Here is a 22,822-nt window from a genome sequence, read left to right on the forward strand (position 1 = left end):
AAGCAGCTGCAGACACAGGGCTGAGTGCTTTTACACTGCACACATGACTTTTTCTACAAACACAGAGCAAACTCAGGACAAAGTTTTACCAGCTTTCATTTATCTTTTGGTGTGGTAATGAAAAGGATCATCATCAAAGAGGGTAAGTGCCATAAAAAAAATGCATATTCTGCTACAGTGATTGGTTTATGGTCTCCTTTGGCAGCAGTTTTTTTTATCAGGTGTGCAGCTTTGTTGAGTGTCTTATAGCCCAGGTGCTTCAGGAGTTTGATATCTGCAGGACACTGTGCTCCTGTTCCAGAATAGATGGTACCTGGCACAGGAATTGTTCTGGAGCAAATGTTAGAGTGGACCTATTTCTCCAATCTGTTAGCCAGTTTTGTCGCTCTGTCTCCACAGATTTCTGTGAAGACAGTGGAAAAAAAATGTAGGTTGGAGATCACAAATTGCGTTGCTGATAGATTTTGCTGAAAAACTAGTGCTTTACAAAGCACTACTACATGAAAAATAGATGTACATCAGCTTCTGCTATTGCCTGCCCTTAGTTAAACCCAGCTAAAATTTTGTGGTACCACTTAGGTGATGGAACATTCACTATATCATACCTTTGAAGACAGGAAGAACAAAACAGTAATGCTTGGAAGTTGCCCTGCTGTCTCTTCCACAACACGGCAAAAGCTCACACAGTTGAAAGCTGTAAACATATTCCAACTCACATTTATTCACGTTACTGCTTTCACATTGACGTGGTGTAAGATACTGCTCATTTCAGATGGGACCACAGACATGCCCCAGTAAACTTTTGATATCTTTTAGACAATGAATTAATACTGTACTCAGAACATTAATAAATACTTGGAAAGTCTGTAAATGACCTACGCTGAACTCCTTTGTAAAAGTATTTACCTCATTTAAATGGATTTATTTCTATGTCAAAATACATTACACCATAACATGATGAATGCAACTGTTCTGACAAATTGTGTGCACCTGATATGGTCTTTATCACTGCTGTAAGTCTGCATAAATTTGGGATTGAGCAGGAAGTGATGAAGATTCTGCAGTGCCAAAAAAGATTTGATCTTAAGGTGCCCATTTTGCTCTCATTGAAAGCACAGCAGCACTTCCCAGGGAGATCCTGTGGGCTGGTGCTCAATGATCTGATGCTCTGGCGATGCCTCAGTCCAGGGTGAAATGCTGGATGCTTCAACCTCAGCCCCAGATGAAATGCTGGATGCTTCAAGCTCCTCTGAGCACACCACACCTCCTTGCATGCGCGTGTGCAAGCGTGCGTGCGCTGCTCACCATCCCCACGGAGCAAAGTCCAGCAGCCACGCTCAGCAACTGATGTCTCTGACTGCACCCTTTAGACACAGCCTTCGTGGCAGATGTGATTGCCATTGATCAGGCTGAAGGTGGCCAGGGAGTGGTTGGTGCTCTTGAGGGAGGTCATTCGTGTGGTGCTCCTGGCCATGCTGTGGGAGCGGATGAGGAGGCGAGCTCTGCAGCACAGCAGCTGGTTGTTGAACTGCTTCCGAAAGCTCTTGCTGAGCAAGTAGAGAGCAAAGGGATTGACACAAGAGTTAGTGAATGCCAGGATCCGGGCACAGATGCTGGCAATGAAATGCAGCACTGAGGTGTCCACCTCGGAGTAGTGGTAGGACCGGTATAAGTAGATGATGTGAGTGGGCAGCCAGCAGAAGGCGAAGAGGCACACGAAGACCAGCACGGTCCTGGCCAGGCGCTTACGGGATTCAATCTGGTCAAAGAAAGGGAAACACAGATTAGCTGCTATTCCTAGCTCAGACCAGGGGCTGACTATTTTTTGCTTTCCAGCTAACATGTGGCAGGTGGCATGTCCAGAGCGGGGAAATCTGGACTGCAGGTAAACAGTCAAGAACTATCCTTGTCTCTCGTCAACCCCCTTCCCTTATAAACAAATAATTCTGAAAATTTATTACATAAGAAGTCTTTCCTTTCCTGTTTAGAGATAAAATTCCAATGGCTTGTAACTTTGCAAAACCCCAGCTCTGGCAACAAAAGTGTGGACAATCTGCATTAGTTATCCACACATAATATATACAATCATATGTAATTTTAATAAATTACCTTATTATTATTACTATTATTATAATTAATTATTGTGTAGGAGTCTGGGATATTTCAGAGCTCACAGGCAGGACATTCTGCCATGGGGCCATGTGGTGTATGTATACAAAAGTGCTGTCAACAGCTCACAGCCCTCTGAGACCAAGTGCAGCACTCTGAGTCTGAAGGAGATGGAGAAAGCGGGAGAGGACATTCTGTACTTAGAGGAACACCAAGGCAGCAGCAAGGTAGACCCTTCAGCTGAAACCACTGGAACCATCAGGAGAGAGCTACAGGTGGTGAAGAGATGGATGACCACCTCTTGGTATAATCTGAGTTTTGTCAGGGAAAGGTGTTTTCACAAAGCCAGTTAGCACACAGTATAACCTTTGTGCAGACCAGCTTTTGTTTTACTTACTTCTACAGGTTTGGAGTCAACCCAAAGGTATTGCTCAACCCAGGGGAGTTGAGGTAAACCATACCTTGTCTTTTTGTCCATGAGTGCTGCACATTAAGATAACAAAGCCACTGAAAAACACATCTCTCTTCCTAATGAACACAAAAACCGTGAAGGAGGTTGCCCAAAATGAGAGGACAGACAGAGTTGCCCAGAAAAACCTGCTAAAATGCACGTCTCCCTGGGAGAGGTTGCACAGCCAGAGTTTGCAGGATTTGAAAATGTAACTGCTGACCTTTTAGGGCTCCCTAATGTTCTCCTCTGTGGTAATCCCACTAATGTTTCCCAGACACTCCTAGGGAATTTGCTGCATCCCACTTCTTATACTTATGTATACTTACGTGAATGGCCTGCAACTGCTCCTAGCCTCAGCCCTGCTGCCCTTGCTCCTGCCTCACTGTGGCCACAGCACCTGGCCAGACTCCCAGAACACTGCCCCGTCCTCACGCTGCTTCCAAGCTCCACAGGTACATCAGAAACTGAGCATTTTACACAGGCTGATCTATTCTCAGGACAGCTGCAAGCAGCAACCAGGCAGGAGAAACATAGCAAGCCCATTTTGACTTTATTTTGTGTCCCTTTAATGGCACTGACTAAAAACAGGCCATTGAGCTCAGGAAGGACTGACATGCACCAGGTGATAATGTCTCCAGCGAGCAGGCTGAAAATTAAATCCTTTGAGAAAGGGCTGTCCTTAGCTAAACATATATTCTTTTGAAATGTATTCTTAATTTGATATAGGGCTATTGAGGCCACATCTGCACTATAAAGAAAGGAAGCAATGCAGTAAAGAAATCGATACCAGTTATCTCAGATGGAGACATATAGCACTTGAATGCACGGCAGGACGGGAATGAGGGATGGAGGGTGCTAGACCAGCCTGGCCTTTTGCTTGCTTTAGAGCTCTCTCCCCTAAACCAAAGGGGAAAGGGCTGCTTGTACTGCTCACTTTACTGCCACTAATCAAAACAGCCATTGAATCAGCAGAGAAATGGCCTGCAGGGGAAAAGATTCATGCACATCCAGAAGGGAAAAATGATAAGGATTTCAGGGATCACACATCATTTGATGAGTAAAACCCAAGTCTTTACACCCTTACTGCTTCAGCATAGCACCTGAAGGCTATGTAAGATGATTGTGTTGGGTCATCCTAAGGTGGAGGTGTCAGCTGGGTGCAGTTGAGTGGACAATTGCTAGCTATAAATGGCTTGTGTCAGTTTAGCTGAGGTTGCAGCACATTTCAGTAAAAAGAAGAGGTAAGGCAAGTAAGATAAATATGTTAAGGTAAATAGACTGTTTAGAAACAGGCAAGGCTTTATCCAAGGTCCTCTCTCTGACTGCAACTTTGTGAAGTTTTGATTTTCTCCCACATAACCCCTTTGCCTCCATCTGCAAACACTGCATCTGCTCTGCCCCTTCCCCTGCATCCTAGTCAATACCTTCCCAGGCTTTGGCAAGGGTCTCCTGCTATGCTTGCCATGGTAACCACTCTGCCAAAGTCTCTGAACTTACAAACAGGAGGAGATGCTTTAACTGTTTAGCCTTGTATCATGGCTCCTTTCATCCATTTTAATTCTTTTACCCCACCTAATCTATTAAAATCAGTATGACAGACACGGTCTGTCACAGTATAAATTTCCCTGTATTCCCTCTCTCCTTCCAGATTCATAGAGAATGTGGATTTTTGAAGAAAGTAAAATCTCTACCTGTTTCCTCACATGCACGTTGCCTTCCACGGGGATGTTGTAAGCACTCCGGATCAAATTCTTAGCAATAAAATAATAATACACTGAAATTACAGAAAGGGGAATAATATAAAATATGAGAAATGATGCCATTGAGTGAATTTTGGGATGCAGCCCATCTGAATGAGGGTAAGGAGCACAGCTGATAAAGGTTTTATTAGTCCCTTTGTCGTGGAAAGGGTGCAGATCTGAAAATACTGCTTCAGGGATGGCAAGCAACATGGATACAATCCAGATTATAGCAGCTCTCACACAAATCTTCATCAGTGCATGGGATGCTTGGATCTCCATTGGCCTTACTATAGCTTTATACCTAAAGAAACATACAAACAAAAAAAGGAAATAATTTATTGACCTCAGCATTCAAGCATAGTAGTCCTGTTTTTCCCTTCCATTCAGAATAAAAACACAAAATCATTATTTACTCAAGACTGGATTTTTTTTCTGATGTTTTTAATTTCAGTATTTTCAATAGATTTCTCAATTTAAACCAGAGCCACCTGTCATCAGTTCATTCAGTTTCATGTGCATTGATTAGGAGTTCATTTAATTTGTAATTGACCTGACAAAGCACAGGCCTCCCTGACACTAACATGTTAATTAATATTAATGACATTAATATGTGTCCAAATAGCATTAAAACAGGAAGTGCAACCATAGACTTCTCTTCAAAAGTGTACATCTGACACCCTTTATAGGGTGTACTCTACAGAATAGTGTTGAAAGAAACTGGGCTGAGATTTTGCCACACTTTTCAAGCTGTGAGTATAGTGGTCTCCTGCAAATCTTATTTTTTCTCAAGCTACAGAGAGTGTGTTGCCTGCTTAACTGCTGTAGTGCAGCTGACAAGAGTTTTCCCTAACTCAGTGCATTCAGGTTAAGTAGCCAGAACTGCTGAGTCTCGCAGAAAAATACACCATTATTGCTTTCTATTCTGGATACGTAGAGAGATTTTTGGATTTGAAATTTTGTCTTTCATGATTTCAGACTTTCAGAAAATTGTACTTTATAACCCAAGAATATCAAAGAATTAAACTTATTAGAAATTTGTGTGTGTAATGAGAGGAATGGAAAACATCAGATCTTCATATGTGCAGGAGCCCTGCTCCAGCAGGATTTGACGCTCCAAGCAAGCCTCAACTCACATATGCACTTAAGCAACATAGTAGAAATAAAAAAAAATATAATTAGGCCTTCCTAATTATATCTACAGGTTTCACAACTTAGCATGGAGGGCCATTATTATAAATAAGAGTTACAAACTGTTGGTTATTTCTTCCAGGGTCTGCCTCACTGCCCATGGTGCACTTGGCTCCCCCTTGGTCGCTTCTCCCTGAGGACTGGTGTGTGCCTGGCTCCTGGGCTGTCCCAGCCCTCTTTGGCATGGCAGGGTACATCCCATCAGCTGCTCCAGAGTCCATTTCTAAGCTCCTTACAGCATCCTGCCTCCTTTAGACAGCTGAACTGGGCACTAGGATGGAAGCAGAGGCAGTGAGCACAACACCCTGCCTGGGTCTGGGCGGCACCCCAGGGCTCCTCCATGCAGCAGCACAAACCCAGGCTCTACGGACACTCCATGACTCCCCACTTGCTATAGCCTGCATTATCCTACAGCTCAGCATTTGAAAGAGGATTCCATCAGTCCTGCATTGTTTTACCTGGGTAATTGCTTTATTTGCAGGGTAAGCATGCATTTAACTTTTGATTATATGCAATATCCTGCTCAGCATACCTAACTTTCCCTCCATGTAGGTATATATGTGTCTGCGTATCTCTGTATGTATTTTAAATGCATACACATATTTTTATGCATGTGTATTCATGTATACATAAGTACATACATAGTTACATACTTATTTTTATGAAGACTGTATCTAGACATTTTGTCATTTGCAGGTATTTCTTCATATAGATGCCTTGTGTGGAGGATTTTTCCTTTCATGTACTACAAACACTGTGCTCAGTAGTTTGCTGTTTAACCACTTATTCTCCAAGCTCTACAGCCCTTCTTTTTTCCAGCTGCAGCATCTAGACACAGTATTTTTAAAGCTTGCTTGGCACCTCTTTAACTTGCACTCTGAAAACTGGGGATTAAGTGGTGTCATACCACAGAGCACCATCTTCCAGCACCAGATCATAAACTCAGGTGAAGAACGTCACGGCTCTTAAACAAATATGATGCTCTGGGTATTGCAGTCATAAAACAGAAGTGCTAGGCAGATTACTGAAGGAGTGGTGTTGAAATAGCTCAGTTTATAGTATTGACCAGATATAGATTATTGACAGAAACATTAGTTCACTGAAAGTCTTCAGTTAACCTTAAAGAAAGAAATTAATAATATATCAAGGTATTAGCAAATTTAGTTGATTCAAAGGTCTTTCCACAGATGTTTACTGTATGCTTATCAACATGACATGTTAGCATGATTATTTCAGGGATTGTCTTACAAAATATAGACAGCTGAGAGAATAGTTTCCAGTATTATGTTCCAGGAACATGGATAAGTTAAAGAATATAGAGAAACTTTAATTTTTATTAACATTAACAGAGTTGGGGGAGCTAGAAAATGACTCCATTTTAAGTTATTGGTACATTTTAATCAGAGATGGCATTTACAAAAATTTTAGTTTGGACAGAACATAATAAGAAAAGTCTAGGAATGCTAGCACTGGCTACTAGGCATTTAGTATACTTTTAAAGCCTCCTACAGCAGATGTAAGAGAAGATACGAGAGAGGTTTTGCTTGGAAGGGGTTCAGTGTAGACCCAGAGCATGGGAGTGAAAGGACAGAAAGGCAAAACAGAAGAAACAAACCTAGGAAACAGGTTTTGAAAAGGTAAGTTCTCAGGTGCAGAAACACAAGTAGGTATTTTCTTAATAGCCTGAAAATCAAATAAAATTATTTTGCTGACTATCTGCGTGACTTCCTTGATGGTGGGTTGATTTAAGCAGAAATCTCCAGTAATCTGTGTTAGTCTCTGAGTATTGATGTGTGACTGATCAGTCTCTGAGTATTGATGTGTGACTGATCAGTACTGATCTGGTAGGAATCCCCATTTCCAGTCACCTTGCTGATGTGCCAGTGGGTGTCTCCAGTTTGTGTTTCAGCAGCTCTACTCTGCCACACCAGCCCAGGCTCTGGGCAGCAGCTGCAGGAGCTGCTCCTGGTGAGAGCACAGGGGGTGCTATGGTGAGGAGCTGGCCCCCCAGGCTGGTGTGTGGGCTGAGACACCACTGGATTTTCCTGTTGCTGGTATTCAGGGTGTGAAAAAGCTGCACCTCCTGCTTGGTTTCTGAGTGGGGCTCAGAAATGCCTTCACTTCTTTACTTTTCCATACCACTTTCTGGCAGGGTCAAACCTGAATTTTATTTGACATTTCTTCAGAACTTCATCAAGGTAGACTGGATTTGAGTAGCAGCTCATTCTGCTTTTCAGCATGTGTATTTCCAGTTTGTATGTCACATAATATTTCAAGCTTTCCACATCTTTGTCCCCTGCAATTTGTTTTTCAATGAGTTAGCCTGAGGCACGTAACTTTCCTGTATTTAACATCCAGAATGTATTTCAATCCACTTTGAAGGGAACATTGATGAATATACCTATACACCTTATAGGAGCCATGGACCTCATGGAATTGAGCTTTCATGCAAAGCTCTTACCATGGCATTATTTTTAGCCCAGGTGGTAACATGGGCTCTGAGAGTATGTGCCACATTGCATGCTCTGCTGTCTGCAATAGATCCAGACATGGCCCTGGACTGATCACCTCTGCTGTTCACACATTCAGTCTCTGATTATTGAATTATTGTTTTAAATATATATATTATTTTCAGTTAAACTCCTTTTCTTATCATCTTTTAAAGAAATTTTTGAAAAAGTTTAAAAGCCAGAGGTACAATTCATGCACTGCAACAAAGCCCAAAACAAAATATATGTACCTTCTGAAGATTCAGTTGAATAAAAAAAAGATATAGTCAAGAACTCATGTCAAACAGCCCAGATGAAAATGACTGGGTTGCTGATCTGATTGCAAGTGTGGAAGAGATACTGACCTTTACTACTGCTCAGCCTTTGAATTTGTCTGTTCCCACTCGTGAAGCAGCAACCTGCTCTGTACACTGCAGCTGCCAGTGACCTCCCAGCCAGGATGGATGCCAGTCAGCTCCTTGTCTCGTAGTCTCACTCAAAGAATCCCTCAAAATAAATTACTAATGGGACTATCCAAAGTGTGCTTAATATAATTGCAATTCATGAGGCACTGAGAGGATTCCCCTGCTAAGGAATTCTCTCCACACCAGCCACAGTGATTTTGGTGCTGTCCCTGGTCAGGATCCAAACCTCTAAGAGCAAGCTGGTGATTGTGTTGCTTCAACCCAGATCACTTCTTAACCTAATCCCAAAAAATCACTGTGGATTGGTAGGAGCCCACAGAGCATATGCATCTCCACTGAATCCTTGAAAATGTTTTTTACACATCCCTTAGGATCTCTATCGTGCTCATTGAGTAATTGTTTCTCACAAATGAAACTACTGAAATGACCATAAACCACTAAAAAGTGGCACACTCAAGGTCTTTCTGTGGTAAATACTTTTCCCACTGAGGTTACTATGCCAGGGGAAAAGGAGAACTGTGTCATTTTCCCTGTGTTAATAATAATGTAACTAATGATAGATAGTGTCACCTAATGTACTTGGAGTATGCAAACATTGGTTAATACCATGCACTTAGCCCAAAAGCTGCAGCTTCAAATATAAACACAAAAGTAGCTGTAGCATGAAAAAGACAGTTACAGATACCCCGTCCAAAGATACCAACCCAAATACGGCCCCAAATGGATATCAGTGTTTCCTACATGCAGTTTCTCTGTTGGTACAAAAATACTTTATCCATCTTTGTGCTCCTTAGCTGAGCCAGGAAAATACACACCACCTGAAGCAAAAAACAGGCCTTGCCTTCAAAGCCATACTGCCTATACATTTCTAAGCATAGAAGGGCTGCAATTTTTCTCTCTGTGGGAGAAAGGACCTTATTCACTGCAGCCTCAGTGCTTCTTTCACAGCTTTTTGCTTCATCCTTCATCCACTTATTTGTGCCTGCTACAACAGCCACAAAAATTAAATGAAAACAACTGAAGCATGGGGAGGCCAATCAGATGTTTCCCTGGGATTTTAAATTAATTTAGCTTCATATGTCTAAGTCTCTGATTTTGTGGTTTTTTTAAGGGAAGTAACTTTATGCTGTGTGGAGAAGCTGGTGTTGTAGGCAGCCTCAGCTTGCTCTCCTCTTCTATGACTGCTTTGTACTAATGCCTTTCTCCCTTCCCTTACGTCAGCAAGCAAAGTTAATGTAGATGACCCAGGAGTGTAGGGAGAGAAAATGGCTGAAATAGGCTCTGCCACAGAGGACTGCCCTTTTCTATATCAGTCCTTCCAAGCATGTCCACCTTTCTACAGCTTAACCTCACACTTGCAAGAAATAAAAGAGGAAAAAAGGCCTGCACATCTTTCCTCCAGAGAAAAGGGACAGTGCCCCTCCAAAATGAATTTGCAGGAGTACTTAACTGCCAAGTAAAGTTTCCTCCCAGTAATATCATGTTACCACGCCCTACTCCATTTACATAAAAAGATCCTGTGCCCTGCACATGAATAATGGTTTAAAACCCCAGTGTGTTAAAAGCTGTTCAAACAAGATTTCAGAAGCCTTGCCCACCCTTGCTTCATTACTGGTCCCACTGTTTAGACTGCATTAGGCTGGTGGAAAGATGTACGTATTGCCACTTTCTTTCTCTCTGGTGAAATCCAGTGTAAGTGAGAGATCCACTTACAAAGTTTTGAATCTATTTAAACTGTGCTCTATTTTGAGAAGTTGAGCTAATTTGAAACTCAAATTTAAATAAAAAAAAGGGATTGGCTGAAATGGACTGATGTCTTACAGAAACAGACACGTCAGTTGCTGAGAAGTGAAAACACCGAGTTCCTCCAGTTCTAGAAAATGAGCTCCTGAAATTGCCATGACTTCCTGTGGTAATGATGGAAAAACTGTCTCTAAGTCAGCATGTCCCCGATACTTTTTCTGCTCCCACTTGCAACTGATACAGTGAGAAAAGTGCAATTTGCAGTCCCTCTGATCCTCAATCATCTGTTCCCGTTTGTAAGGTTAATGGCACATTGGTCTGGTCCTGGCCTGAGAACAGACCAAACAAAAATCCTTTCATTAAGATTTTGCAATTATGTTCTACAAGCATCACATTATTGTTTTGCCCACAAAATATGAAGGACTGGCTCAATTACCATGCAAAAAAGCCTCAGACAACAGAGAAAAATTGATGCTATGGAAAAGCTACCTAAATGAAGAAGATGGAGCTCTGTTGAGTGTGAAGCTCCACCTGGAAAGCAAGAGAAGTCTTACTAAATACACCAAGAAATTTATGACAAATGCAATGCCACAAACTTTCTTTATTGTTTCCACCATGGATGTTATGAATATTTATAGCTCTGAAGACAATTCAGTAAATCCACAAAATTGCTAGACTGTCTAACCCATCAACACACTCCGACAACCTATTCTGGGTCTATCTGCTTTCTGCATACTTAGTTAAGATTATCATTATTATGCATGATTCTTGAGTGAACATCTGTTATTAAAATCTCCAGTAAATTGCATATGGGCACAAAGACATCTCTAATGGGCAAATCTTAAATACATTGTCAGGTACTGCCTACTTTTTCTTTTTATTAATTTAACATTTAAATGAAAAGAAAAATGAGGCATTGATGGAAGTGGCACAGTTCTTACTTTTAAAGCATATGTTCAAAATTCAGTGCATACTGCTACATTATCCTGGAATATGGACAAATAAGGATCTCAGTCTAGGAATGCCTAAATTCAGAATTAAGACAGAGTATTTTAGAGACCACTGAACTGCACTACATACTGGGAAGGAGAGTTTAAACACTAATAATTTGATAGTGGATGTGTTATTCCTACATAAAACCATCCACAGCCTAAAATATTCCAAAAATTAACTATACATATGAAAAAACAATGGGTTAAAATGTTACTGGAAGGAAATAGCGTGAGTCCCATGGACATCAGAAAACCTTTACACCTTTACACCTTTACCCCCAGGGTAGTTATTCCCAGAAGGTGATCTTCAGCCTCATGCCAAGTTAAAGATTTCAGTGGGGCCAGCTTCACGGTTCCTTGAGAAGAGATGTGAGACCTACTGTCTGAAGCAGGGCTGGGACCCATTCATTTACAGAACCACAGAGTATGCTGAGTTGGAAGGGACTCACAAGGATCATTGAGTTCAACTCTTGGCCCTGCACAGGGCAGCCTAAGAGTCAGACCTTGTGCCTGAGAGCATTGTCCAAATGTCTCTTGGGCTCTGTCAGGCTTGGTGCTGTGAGCACTTCCCTGGGGAGCTGGTTCCAGTGCCCACCCACCCCCTGTGTGAAGAGAATTTTCCTGATATCCAACCTAAACCTTTCCTGACACAACTTCAGGTCATTCCTTTTGGTCCTGTCACTGGTCACTACAGAGAGGAGATCAGTGCCTGCCCCTCCACTTCCCCTCACAAGGAAGGTGTAACTGCAATGAGGTGACCCTTCAGTCTCCTGCAGGCTGAACAGACCAAATGACCTCAACCACTCCCCATATGGCTTTCTCTTGAGACACTTCACCATCTTTGTTGCCTCCTTTGGATGCTCTGTAATAGTTTAATGTCTTTCTTATATTGTGGCACCCAGAACTGCCCCCAGCCCTTGAGGTGAGGCTGCCCCAGTGCAGAGCAGAGCGGGACAATCTCCTTCCTTGCCCAGCTGGCAATGCTGGATCTGATGCCACTCTGGACACAGTTTGGAAGCATCCTTTAATTTCAAAACCACCGAACTCTGACACTGCTCCCCAACACCAGCTAAGCACTGCACACATTCCTGCATGCTCAGTGCCTGGGTACAGCCAGAGGGATGTGCCTGCTCATGCCATGTGGCACCAGAACTGGAGCTGGTGTCGGGGTTGCAATGTGGTGAGTGTCTGGAGTGCAGCTGGGAGAACTGGTGCTGGCACAGGGACCAGCAGGCATGAGAAGGAGCAAGCCCCAGGGGTGCTTTCCATCCAAGGCTCTACAGCCTCAACCCAAGTCTCCAGGGATGTCAGCAGCCTGGGAGTGGGAGATCTGCATGCCTGAGGATTGAACTGTGACCAGGGCAACTAAAGCTGAGGCCTCAGACATGGACCCCTCATTTCACTAGAGAATCTGCCTTATTTCTGCTGAAAGCACCATCTTTGGTGCATAAAGACAGAATCACTGAGTAATCCAAGCAGGTGGCATAACTGCTGGATATCCCACAGAGCCAGTTATAGAAATTCATTTGAGTTTCTAAAAATGGCATCTTCTCAACACAAAAAGTCCTGCCTGTGATGTACAATAAATCAATACTGTACCTGGTTTTGACAGAGAAAGAAGAGCTCATCATTGCCCTAAAAATTAGCACTTCCATAAGCTATATGCAGTGTGCTTATATTAATTTTGTGGAAATAGAATAAAAAGCTATATATGTTTAGAACCAAGGCCAGGTTGGACGAGGCTTTGGGCAACTTGGTCTACTGGAAGGTGTTCCTGCCCACTTCTGGGGTGTTGGAAGTAGATGACCATTAAGGTCTCTTCCAACCCAAACCATTCTTTGATTCTATGATTCTATGATTCTGTTAACTTCAGAGCAGGAGATTACCTAAAGTTAAAAGCAACTTTCAAATCAACTGACTGAGTTGACAAACACAACACAAATCTAAAGGGACATCACTAACTGGACATTAGTCGCTGACTTCCAGCCTGCTCCCTGGTGTCTCCCTCCTTGTCATGAAAAAAGCACGGCAAAAAGCTGCCCTGGATAACAGAAAAGGAGGAGTCATGCTAAAACCTCAAAGAAGTAATTACAAAAATCAATATGCAACAGATGGGAAAAAAAGCCAACGTAAATGACAGCAAGTATTGGAGTTCTAAAATGTTGGTGACTGATAAGGAAAGCTGAAGGAACCAACATATTAACAAAGGTCACTCTGTAACAGGCAGAATGTGCATCTTTAAATACATCAGGAATAAAAAAAAAAATCAGTAAGTCGGGAATACACATAAATAGTGAAGATATGAACAACAATGAGACAAAGTGAAAAGCAATAACCCAGTAGTCATCTTCAGGACTAAATGAGCAGGAGATATATGTGGTTCTATACTATGTGTGCAGTTCTACAGAGGTAGCAGAAAACTTGTGAGCTGTATTTAAGAAGATGTGAGCCAAAATCTGCTAACACAAACTAATTTCACACTAGCAGGCCTGAATAATTTACACCTAGGAGTACTAAAGGAACTAGCTGAGGAACAGCTGGTGCTAATTTTTTTACAAATCTTGAAAAAGTGGTAGATTTCCTCAGAAGTGGAGAACTGGCTTCAAAGATGTGATGTTCAGAAAAGCTGGATGATGTGACCAAGAAAATTGCAAATATTTGTGCTGCCCAAGGCCAGCTGTAGAGGGAATAAGAGATAGGTTAATCCTGCTAACAGGTGATAATTAATATGTCTATCTTGTTTAACACACAGCAGATGTCAGGGGTTTTTTATCTTGTCACAACATGATAGGGGATGTGGGCCATGCTGGTGTACAGAGGAGCTGCAGCTTTCGTGGGCACGTTGGCATGGGTGATCATGCATGCAGATACACACATACGTGAACCAGGGTCCATGTGGTCCTCCCTCTCCTATCCAGGCAATCTCTGTCCCACTCCCACAGGAAAGGGTTAAAATTAGGACTTCTGCTCTGGGAAGGGGGGGTTCCAGGTGGGGACCCTGAGCCCCATGCTCCCCTAGATATTCATCTATCAAGGTGGTAAAAGGCAGTGTGTGGAACAGTTTGTAGCCTGGGTCCTGAGAACTTTCTCTAGCTGCAGTGTTATTTATTGTGCATATCACCTGCCTTAAGCAGGCTGTAAAACCTTTGCTGGAAAAGTTTGCAGATGACACAGTGGCTAACCAGACTGAGAATGCTGTAGAGTCATTGAGGTAAGTGGCCATAGTCTAAGTCAAACCATTTTAACTCAGTTATGTGTAAAATAGTAAATATACAAGCCAGTGAGCAGAAGATGCAAAAAAATAGTGCTCTGTTAAGGAAAGAAGAGACAAAAGAAGACATTGGAGCAAGTCCCCTGCATGTGACAAAATGAGATTCTCATTTCACAAAACTCTCATCTCATGGCTTTAGTGAAACTCAATATAAAGCAAAGCCACACAATGCTTAAATCCTTTCTCTGGTTTCAATAAACATAGGTGTCATAAGAGATCATCACCTGTATATGAACCTTCAGCAGCATGTAGGGGCTGAACAATCTATTGCTGTCCTTGACTGCTCTAATCATAGAGCCATAGAATAGCTTGGTTAGGAGGAGACATTTAAAGGATAAACAAGCCCAACCCCCCTCCCCCAATAAGCAAGGATATCTTCAGTAAAGTCAGGCTGCTCAAAGACCCATCTGGGCTGGCCTTGAACACTTTGAGAGGTGGGGTATCCACCACTTCTCTGTGCAAGTTCCCTCCAGTGCCTCACAACCCTCATCATAAAAAAAATTCTTCTTATGTCTAGCTTAAACTCACTGTCTTTCAATTTAAAACCATTTCTCCTTGTCCATTACATCCTTGTCCATTACCATTACTTGGTAAAAAGTCCCTCTCTGTCTTTCTTATAAACCCCTTTGAGTAGTAAAAGGCTGCAATAAGGTGTCTCCAGAGCCTTCTCCACACTGAACAACCCCAACTCTCTCAGCCTTTCAGGTTTGCTGTGAGTTAGGTTATTATGCAGTGGTTAGACAAATTTCGATTTGAAACATGACACAAGTTCTAAGCAGAGAGGGTAACAGAGTGCCAGACACACAAGGGGTGGCAGAGTGATATATGCACCATTAGTCTGAATACAGGGAAAACAGCCTCATGTCACTGGGAAGATTTGTTTTAATCCAAGTCCTATCAGATATTCAATATTCTCTGTGCACAAGTGTGGGCAAGAAATACTGCTGAGTTGATGGCTAGTGAGATATCTCCTAGTCCTGCGTCTCTGGTCTAGTCCACATCTCTGGTTCTCCCAGGTCATTTGAACATTCATGTCTCAATCTCATGCTTCAGGGTTGCCTGAAGGTGTGAAGAAACATTTTTTTTTCTCTCAGGGTGTCATGGTACTGTTTTCTGTCCTGCCTTCCCAGAGAGCTGCAGAGACTGACTCTGGACAGAGGGCAAGTGAGGACACGATGGGCAGAGCTCTGACAATGCTTCTCCCTTTGATGCTCCACAGTTTTCTGCATTCCAATTAAACTGATTGCTAGCCTGCCATTAGGAGGGGAGTTTCTGCAAGGCATCTCCAGCCTTCTGCTTTTCTCTACAGCAGAGCACTTGGCTTGCTGCTGGGATGCCTTCAGGTGCCTCAGCACTGTGCCTGTTTGCTGCCTCATGGCACAGGGATTTTGAAAGCTGTTGCTCTGCCGCGATCCTATGCAGCAGTCACTGTGTGGGGGGTTGCAGAGCCTGCTGTGGGCAGGAGATCATGGCCCACGGTGCCATAGATTGTATGGGGTGAGGTGGGCACCTGGGTGACAAACTGCTGAAAAACAAGGTGAGGGAACTCCATAGGGACAGTGGTGAAGTCTCTTTCCAAAATAAAGCAAGACAAATTATTGCAAGGGTCGTCTCTGAGCAAAGCAGTTACTGGAGGCTTCACAGAGCAGTTGTGCCTGCTTCTACTTTTTCATCTCAGCTACCTCCTACTCTTCTCAGCCAGGCTGTTATCCACATTTGAACATCAAGTAGTAAGACATGAACTGATGGGTGCACTGTAAGCTCATCTCCCAGCAGTGATGGTAAAATCCAAGCCCACTGCTGGGACACACAGCCGGCAAATTCTCCACAGAGAGAATTTGCTCTCCTTAATAACAGTGTGTACAGCACCTCGTACTAGGAGACCATGACAACTGATTGGGGGTTTTAGGTTCTACTGAAATGTAAACAATAGGTAATCTGACTTTTCTTCCTTTTGATTGCTTAAATATTGACAGTCTCTAGCACATTAGCACTGACTCTAAACTCAGATTTCCATACCAGTCCCACTGCTATAAATGGAAGCTCTAATCTTCCTGGTTATTGAAGTGCATCTATTGTGTTTTGGCCATCTGCTCTGATTAATCAAGACATTCAGAAAATTTGTGTTTTTTGATCAGTAGCTCTTGGTGCAGATAGATTCAGGGGCTGAGGAAACAAGAGCTAAAACTAAAGGTGTAAAGAGTGTTTATATTATATCGACACAGTGGACAGAAACCAGGATCTAAGACTCTTGTACATCAGCTGAAGGAGATATGTGTATATCACCCTGCATCTGTCAGCATGTGAGAGGCAGCAGCACAGACACTGTGCCAGTGGCAAGGGTGGAGGTGGGGCTGCCTGGTGCTTCAGTGCAAGAGAAGGCTCTGGGCTGGGCCCCAAAGTCCCTCCAGTTTTCTTCCCTGGCTTGGAGGGACCAAAGTTTTGGCTGAGATCATGAGGTCACATCAGTGGATCCAAACTCCATTCTGCTGACATGCATTGACTGTGTTAGAGGCTGTCTTGGTAGGTCAGAGTGGCTTTCTCTGCTCCCCCCTGAAACCTTCCTGGGGTTGCAGAGTAAATTACAGCACAAGTAACATGCTCCAAAATAGTGCCTTAGTGACCTGAAGCTATTTCATGAATACTGTGACTAGAACGCCCAGAATATATGCTTAACTACTATGGACTTGGCACTTTACAACTGATGGTGTTTTTTAAAAAACTGTCATTATGTAAATCAACTCAGTGGAAATCTGTTGACTTTTCATAGCTTTTTATTAGGCTGGCATGCTTCCCTTAGTCCTCTAGCGGAGATATAAACCAGTGATTGTAAAGTAAAATAAATGAACTGGCACGTAGATATTACACCTCCTGTAGTGTTGTAGGTAATATTAATACTAGGGGCTGGAGACATCTAAATCACAGAAGAGATGAGTCCACTAAACAAAGACTTTTGCATGTTTAAAAGTGTGTTTGTAGAAATTCTGGATTTGTTTGTTTCTTTCCTTGCACTGCTTCTTTTTTTAGGAGTGTTGTTTGAAAGTTTTATTTCTTAGATAAACAAACTGTCATATGAGTTCAGAAGAACATCAAAAGTTGTGTTCGTGGTGCATTCCAAGGGACCCAGAAGAGCTGGGAGCCCGGCAGCATTCCTGCATCCATCCCTGCACCCAAGGCACTGAGGTCAACATTTCCAAAGCTAACATCCTCATTTCAGGTGTCCTGCTTGACTGCAACCCTTCAGTCTGCAGCTGGTTTTACCACTGTAAGCCACCCAATCTCCCGTGTAATGTCACTCCACATATCTCACTACACTGTCACTCCCACTACAGCACTGCAGGCAGCTCGGGCTGGCAGGCATGCTGCAGTTTTCCAGTACTAGAATCCACATAATCCAAGGTGCTTAAAGTAAAGATGCTGCTTGTAAACTCCAATTACATTTTACACTTACTCTGCTGTGTGCTTGTAAAAACAGCATTTCTTCAGGAAGGGTTCCCTGCATGAGCACCAGGGCATTTCGATCTTTTAGGATGTCAGCCTAACAGTGAGGAACTATGATCAATGCTTGACAGTCTGGTTAATTCAAATGCAAATGTATATGCCCTGTCAGTCACGAGAGAAAGCCAATTAAATGAAGATGTCTCCCATGACATGGGCAATTAAAGAGTTGCTTTTCGTCCTGCTGTGCAAAGATTTTCCTTAATTTCCTGTCCCTTGCTGAGACAGCCTTGGCTTTTCTGCCTGGGCTAGAAGCCCAGGTGTCACCGCTCTCACGGGTGCCTCTGTCCCCCTTATCCTTGCACTGAGGAGGAGGGGGAGGAGGAGGGAAGAACCCAAACTCCCGTTTTTTCTGGGATAAACTGAGCAGTAGCTGAAGAAACCACTGGCTCGACAGTGTAGAGCAGCAGGGCAGACAGATATCCTTCCCCTACCAACCTTACTTACAGTGTTTCTAAACACACAGACATCACCACACACATGGGCTGCTTGTTTCCTTGCTCTTGTACACTCAGCGCTGGCGCCTTATCACTCATGGACGGTGGCTGGAAGCACAGCACATGCCTTAACCCTCTCCTGGCTGCCCTGAAAATTTGACACACTTGCAGGAAAACAGGTGTCATCTGACAGCTCCCACTGCTCCTGTAAATGCAGCCAGCCAGATGCAGATACTGTGCAGCCAGAGGAAATAAATTTGTGCTATTGTTAACTCTTTCTCGCCCTTTCTTACGTATTTTCTGAAATAATAATGAAATCTCATGACTGTACACAGAGCCATCCTAAGCACCCAGGGACCCTCTGGCTATCCCTTCCTGCTCAAACCTGTGCAGGCATGCCCAGCTGTGTCCATACCTACACAGAGCACTTGCAGGCTGGGAGGCTCCCACTGCAGGAAAAGCTGAGTTTAGTAGTTTGTCCCTCTGTTTCTCCTTGAGAAGTTTGCAATTGATCAGTCAATGCTCTGGACAACCCTTCATTCTGGCAGGTCAAACCACTGAGCAACTTTAGGTGCTCTGTGCTGGAGACTGGCACTCAGCCAAGAGTTTGCAGTCACTGGCAGATGAGAGATTCCTAACACAGGGGAGAGTGGAAATGGAAATAAAAATACACCTGAGGAAGACATATATTCTTGCACTGATGATGTGACTGCAAAAAGCTACTAAAACTGGGGCCCTCATTTTCAGAAGGTAATCCAATGCAACCAGGAGTATTTGTATCATTGTTGTAGCATAAATGTTTCACTCACTCTCATATACTCTATCTGCCCATCACACCTACCCACTGCCTTTCACCCTGTGGTTCAGTGGTCACGTCTCTGGAAATGACCCTCTTGTATCACACTCCAATGCTTTTCTTTACACAACAGACTTCTGTTGCCTGTGATGTCTCCCTAGGCATCACCATGATACATTCAGTAACGCCAGCAGTTGTTTCCATTTGCTTTTGTCAATGGAAGGATGCTGAAACAAAGGGGGTTTTATGATAATTCTTTGCAGATGATGAATTATAGGCAAAATGTCTGTAGTACACTGACAAGTCTCCCTTTCCTTGGAGACAGTGTCATGTAATGCTGTTCACAGCAGGAGCTTTAGGAGGCCTTTCTCTCATATGATCTATGGCTTTGATTAATGGTAACAGGGACATCCGCATGCCTCATGCGAGCATCTCGGGTAGGATTCACATCACTGAATATTAATCATCTCACCATCATGCCCCTTTCTGTTTACCTTCATGCAGTGCCATGTCTGTCATCAGAAGTGAGTGTCTGTGAAACCATCCCACATGCCAGGCTCAGCATCTCACCTGCAGCAGGGTGTTTGGCTTCCAGACCCTCCACAGCCCCTAGCCGGCATCACCATGCTGGTTCACATTTGACTCACATTTTGGAAGTTTTCCTTTCACATTTTAAGGTTATTTCCCTAATGATTAATCCTGGGGTCTTGAGTTCAGGGTGACAGCTTTAAGGAAATAGACTAATGGGTTGTGAGCTGCAAAATATAGACTGTATTATTTTGTAACAAAATTAATCCAGCTCTGCTGTTAATTTATCAAAATAGAAACTTCAGCAAATTTAACAGATAAGGGACACTTGTGCTTCAATGCACAGCATATTGGATCATAAACTTAACAAAGTTATAACTTTCATTATTATATCCTTCTGTAGTGGACCACAGATGCATTAGAAGAGGGTAAAATGTTCCCTTGTAAATGGAAACATTTGATCATCAGTGCAGCATGATGGTTAATAGGTTCCTGATAAAGCTGAAGTTCAGAACTTGAAGTCACCAAATCCCAAGCTTGGCACAGCTGCTGTTTTCTGTTCTGTTCTACCACTTCAGGCAAAAAGTGCTGTTGATGTGCTGCTCAGTGAAAGCATTTGCAATGTTTACTTTATGTAGCATGTGATCAGATAGCAATAAATATCTCTAACACAATCTTCTTTACAATGCATTTTTCTTTTCCTTACACCTCTTTAAACAACTTACATTACAGCTTTAGAAAGATGCATTTTCCTGGAGAGATACTTATTGTTTTCCCAGTATTTTCTTCAGAGTGGTCAGAGGGATACCAGACACCACATCAAACTCAGGAGCAAAAGTGCATGTGGCCTTTCACTAGTGCAGTTTTCCTATCTTCACAGAACTTTAAAGCATATTGCTTCAAGACTTTTATCTACACATAGGTGTGTTTGTCATCTGCTACTGGGACAAACAGTGCTATTTTTATATATCCCAACACAGAGGAGAGGACAAACATATTGACCATTCTGTCTCTGAAACACCGAGGAGTTATCTGCTTTCATTGAGACTGCAAAAAGTATATTGAAATATGTGTGTGAACTACATTGAAATCTGAACAAAAGTAGTCTGATGTTTTAAAGCAGCTTAGTGAGAGACAGTGTCATGCAAGAGACTACCCAAAGGGAACCTAGTTTCACTTATTTGTACACAAGGTTACAATTCCCATGTCTTTTTTGATCACAACAAAACTGAAATATTTTTTCACTCAGTACTTCTGTGTCACTTCAGCATGGTGACAGTGTATTCTTTAATCTCTCTTGGAAGCATCCAGAAAATAAACCAGCATATTTACTACACATTATTTTTTACTAAACATTATTGGAAAATGAAGTTTCTGAACCAATAACACAGATCACTTTTGATTGGATAAGGGGCAAACTGTTTAACCAAGGGAAATACACTGGCTATGGCAACTGCAATTCCTGGCTTCAAGCAAGCTCATTTGAATATTTGAAAAAATATTTTATGAAATATTGCCTCACATATTATTAACTTTAAGAAAGCAAGCCCCTAGAAAGAATTGATTCTCACTGCACTTTAAATTGCTGCTCCAGTACCTTCACACTTCATGAAGTATGGATCAATTATCTTTTTGGCAAATATGAACATGCTATCTTTTAGCAGAGCTTCATTAATGACATTTTTTCTCTCTGGTCTTTAACTTGATCTGTTCTTGTCTCTCTATGAATTAATGTAGACTATTAGCTAAATTGCACAAATATTTAGTTTAGAAAAAGTATCCTGTGTTCAGTCTGCATCCTTCTCAAGTTGTAAGCTAATGTGCACAGAAATCACCTTAGGTGGTTCTTCCCTCATTACATTAAAAATCAATTTTTTACCTGAAAATACAATTTTATAATTGTGCATTTTATGGAGTAATAATATGCAGGCTTCTTTCCAAAGCAACAGCAGCCAAGCTTACCTGTCAGCAGAGAGAGCAGTGAGAGTAAAGACTGACACCCCTACAGAGGTGAGCTGTATGAAGGGGATAAGTTTGCATCCTGTTCTGCCAAACAGCCACTCATCAGCAAGATACCTGCTGGCATCCACAGGCACACAAGTCACTAAAAGCAGCAGGTCTCCCAGAGCCAAACTGGAAATGAACAAATTAGGGACATTTCGCATGGATTTCACAGTACAGAAGATCTTAATCAAGGTGATATTGCCAATAAGGCCTATCAGAATGATGATCCCATAGATTGTGGGGATGGCGTAGAGGAATGCTGGGTAAAACCAGTCTTCCCCAAGCAGGGAGAAGTTTGCACTCTGGTTGACAGAGATGTTATAGAAAATGAAGTTATCTGTTTCTAGGTCTAGCAGAAGGCACTCTCCAGATGCCATCGTCCTACTTTGCTCTTCTCAGAAAACAGCTTTCTTCTTTGAAAGTCCTCAAACTCCTCCAATTAATTTCTTGCTTTAATTTTGCTTCTCCTTGCTGGCTTTAAACAGTCAGAAGAGTTTAAAAGTCATATTACTTTGTGACACATCTTGACAATAACCAAACCAAAAAGCACCTGCAGCTTTGTCCACGGTCCCGTTTCCATACGGTGAAAGGAGAACGTTTTAGCATTGTTTGAATTGTGAAACTTGCCTTTTCCTCCTCCACTTCTCTAGCTGTTAAGTATTCCTCACCTCTGGAAGGCAAATTATGGGATTCAAGGACCAGCAAGTGGCAGGCATTTTCGCAAACGCGGCTCGTTAAACTCCCAGCTTCAGGTCTGCCCGGCAGCTCCGAGTCCGAAAGCAGGGAGTCACAGAAAGCAAGAACTTTGGGGAGTTGCTGTCACGCTGCATTGCCAATCTCTCCCGCTTTCGGTACCTGCGCTCGCCAGCCGGATTTAAAGCGAGGGGGGAAAGCGGGGCTCGGCTGGCGGCTGGGATCCCATAGGCGGGATGTTCTGGACGTCAGCCCTTGCGCTGCTTCCCACGGTGTGCGCGGGCTGCTGGCAGCGCCGGGAGCGCCGGGGAGCGCCGGCCGCCTGCTGGATGCTCCGGGCAGCGCCGCAAGGGCGGGCGGCCAGCGCCGCCCTTAACTCTTTAGGTGAAAGAATACACATCTCATCACTGAGGGCTCCCGACGTGCGTCACTGGCTCGCCATCCACCTCCCCACCC

General features: G+C 43.0%; 1 protein-coding gene across 1 annotated transcript; it reads right to left on the reverse strand.

Moving 5' to 3' along the window:
* Positions 1–768: 768 nt before the first annotated feature.
* On the reverse strand, positions 769–22,580 carry GRPR (gastrin releasing peptide receptor). Its single transcript, XM_005516661.2, has 3 exons — positions 21,632–22,580; positions 4,252–4,603; positions 769–1,759 (listed from the first exon to the last, which is right to left on the reverse strand). The coding sequence occupies exons 1-3, from the start codon at positions 22,048–22,050 to the stop codon at positions 1,367–1,369; spliced, it is 1,164 nt and encodes a 387-aa protein (XP_005516718.1). The 5' UTR covers positions 22,051–22,580; the 3' UTR covers positions 769–1,366.
* Between the last annotated feature and the right edge of the window lie 242 nt (positions 22,581–22,822).

This window comes from Pseudopodoces humilis, chromosome 2, assembly GCF_049639895.1.
Source record: "Pseudopodoces humilis isolate 2021_Gansu_Grassland_sample_001 chromosome 2, ASM4963989v1, whole genome shotgun sequence".
Classification (NCBI taxonomy): Eukaryota; Metazoa; Chordata; class Aves; order Passeriformes; family Paridae; genus Pseudopodoces; species Pseudopodoces humilis.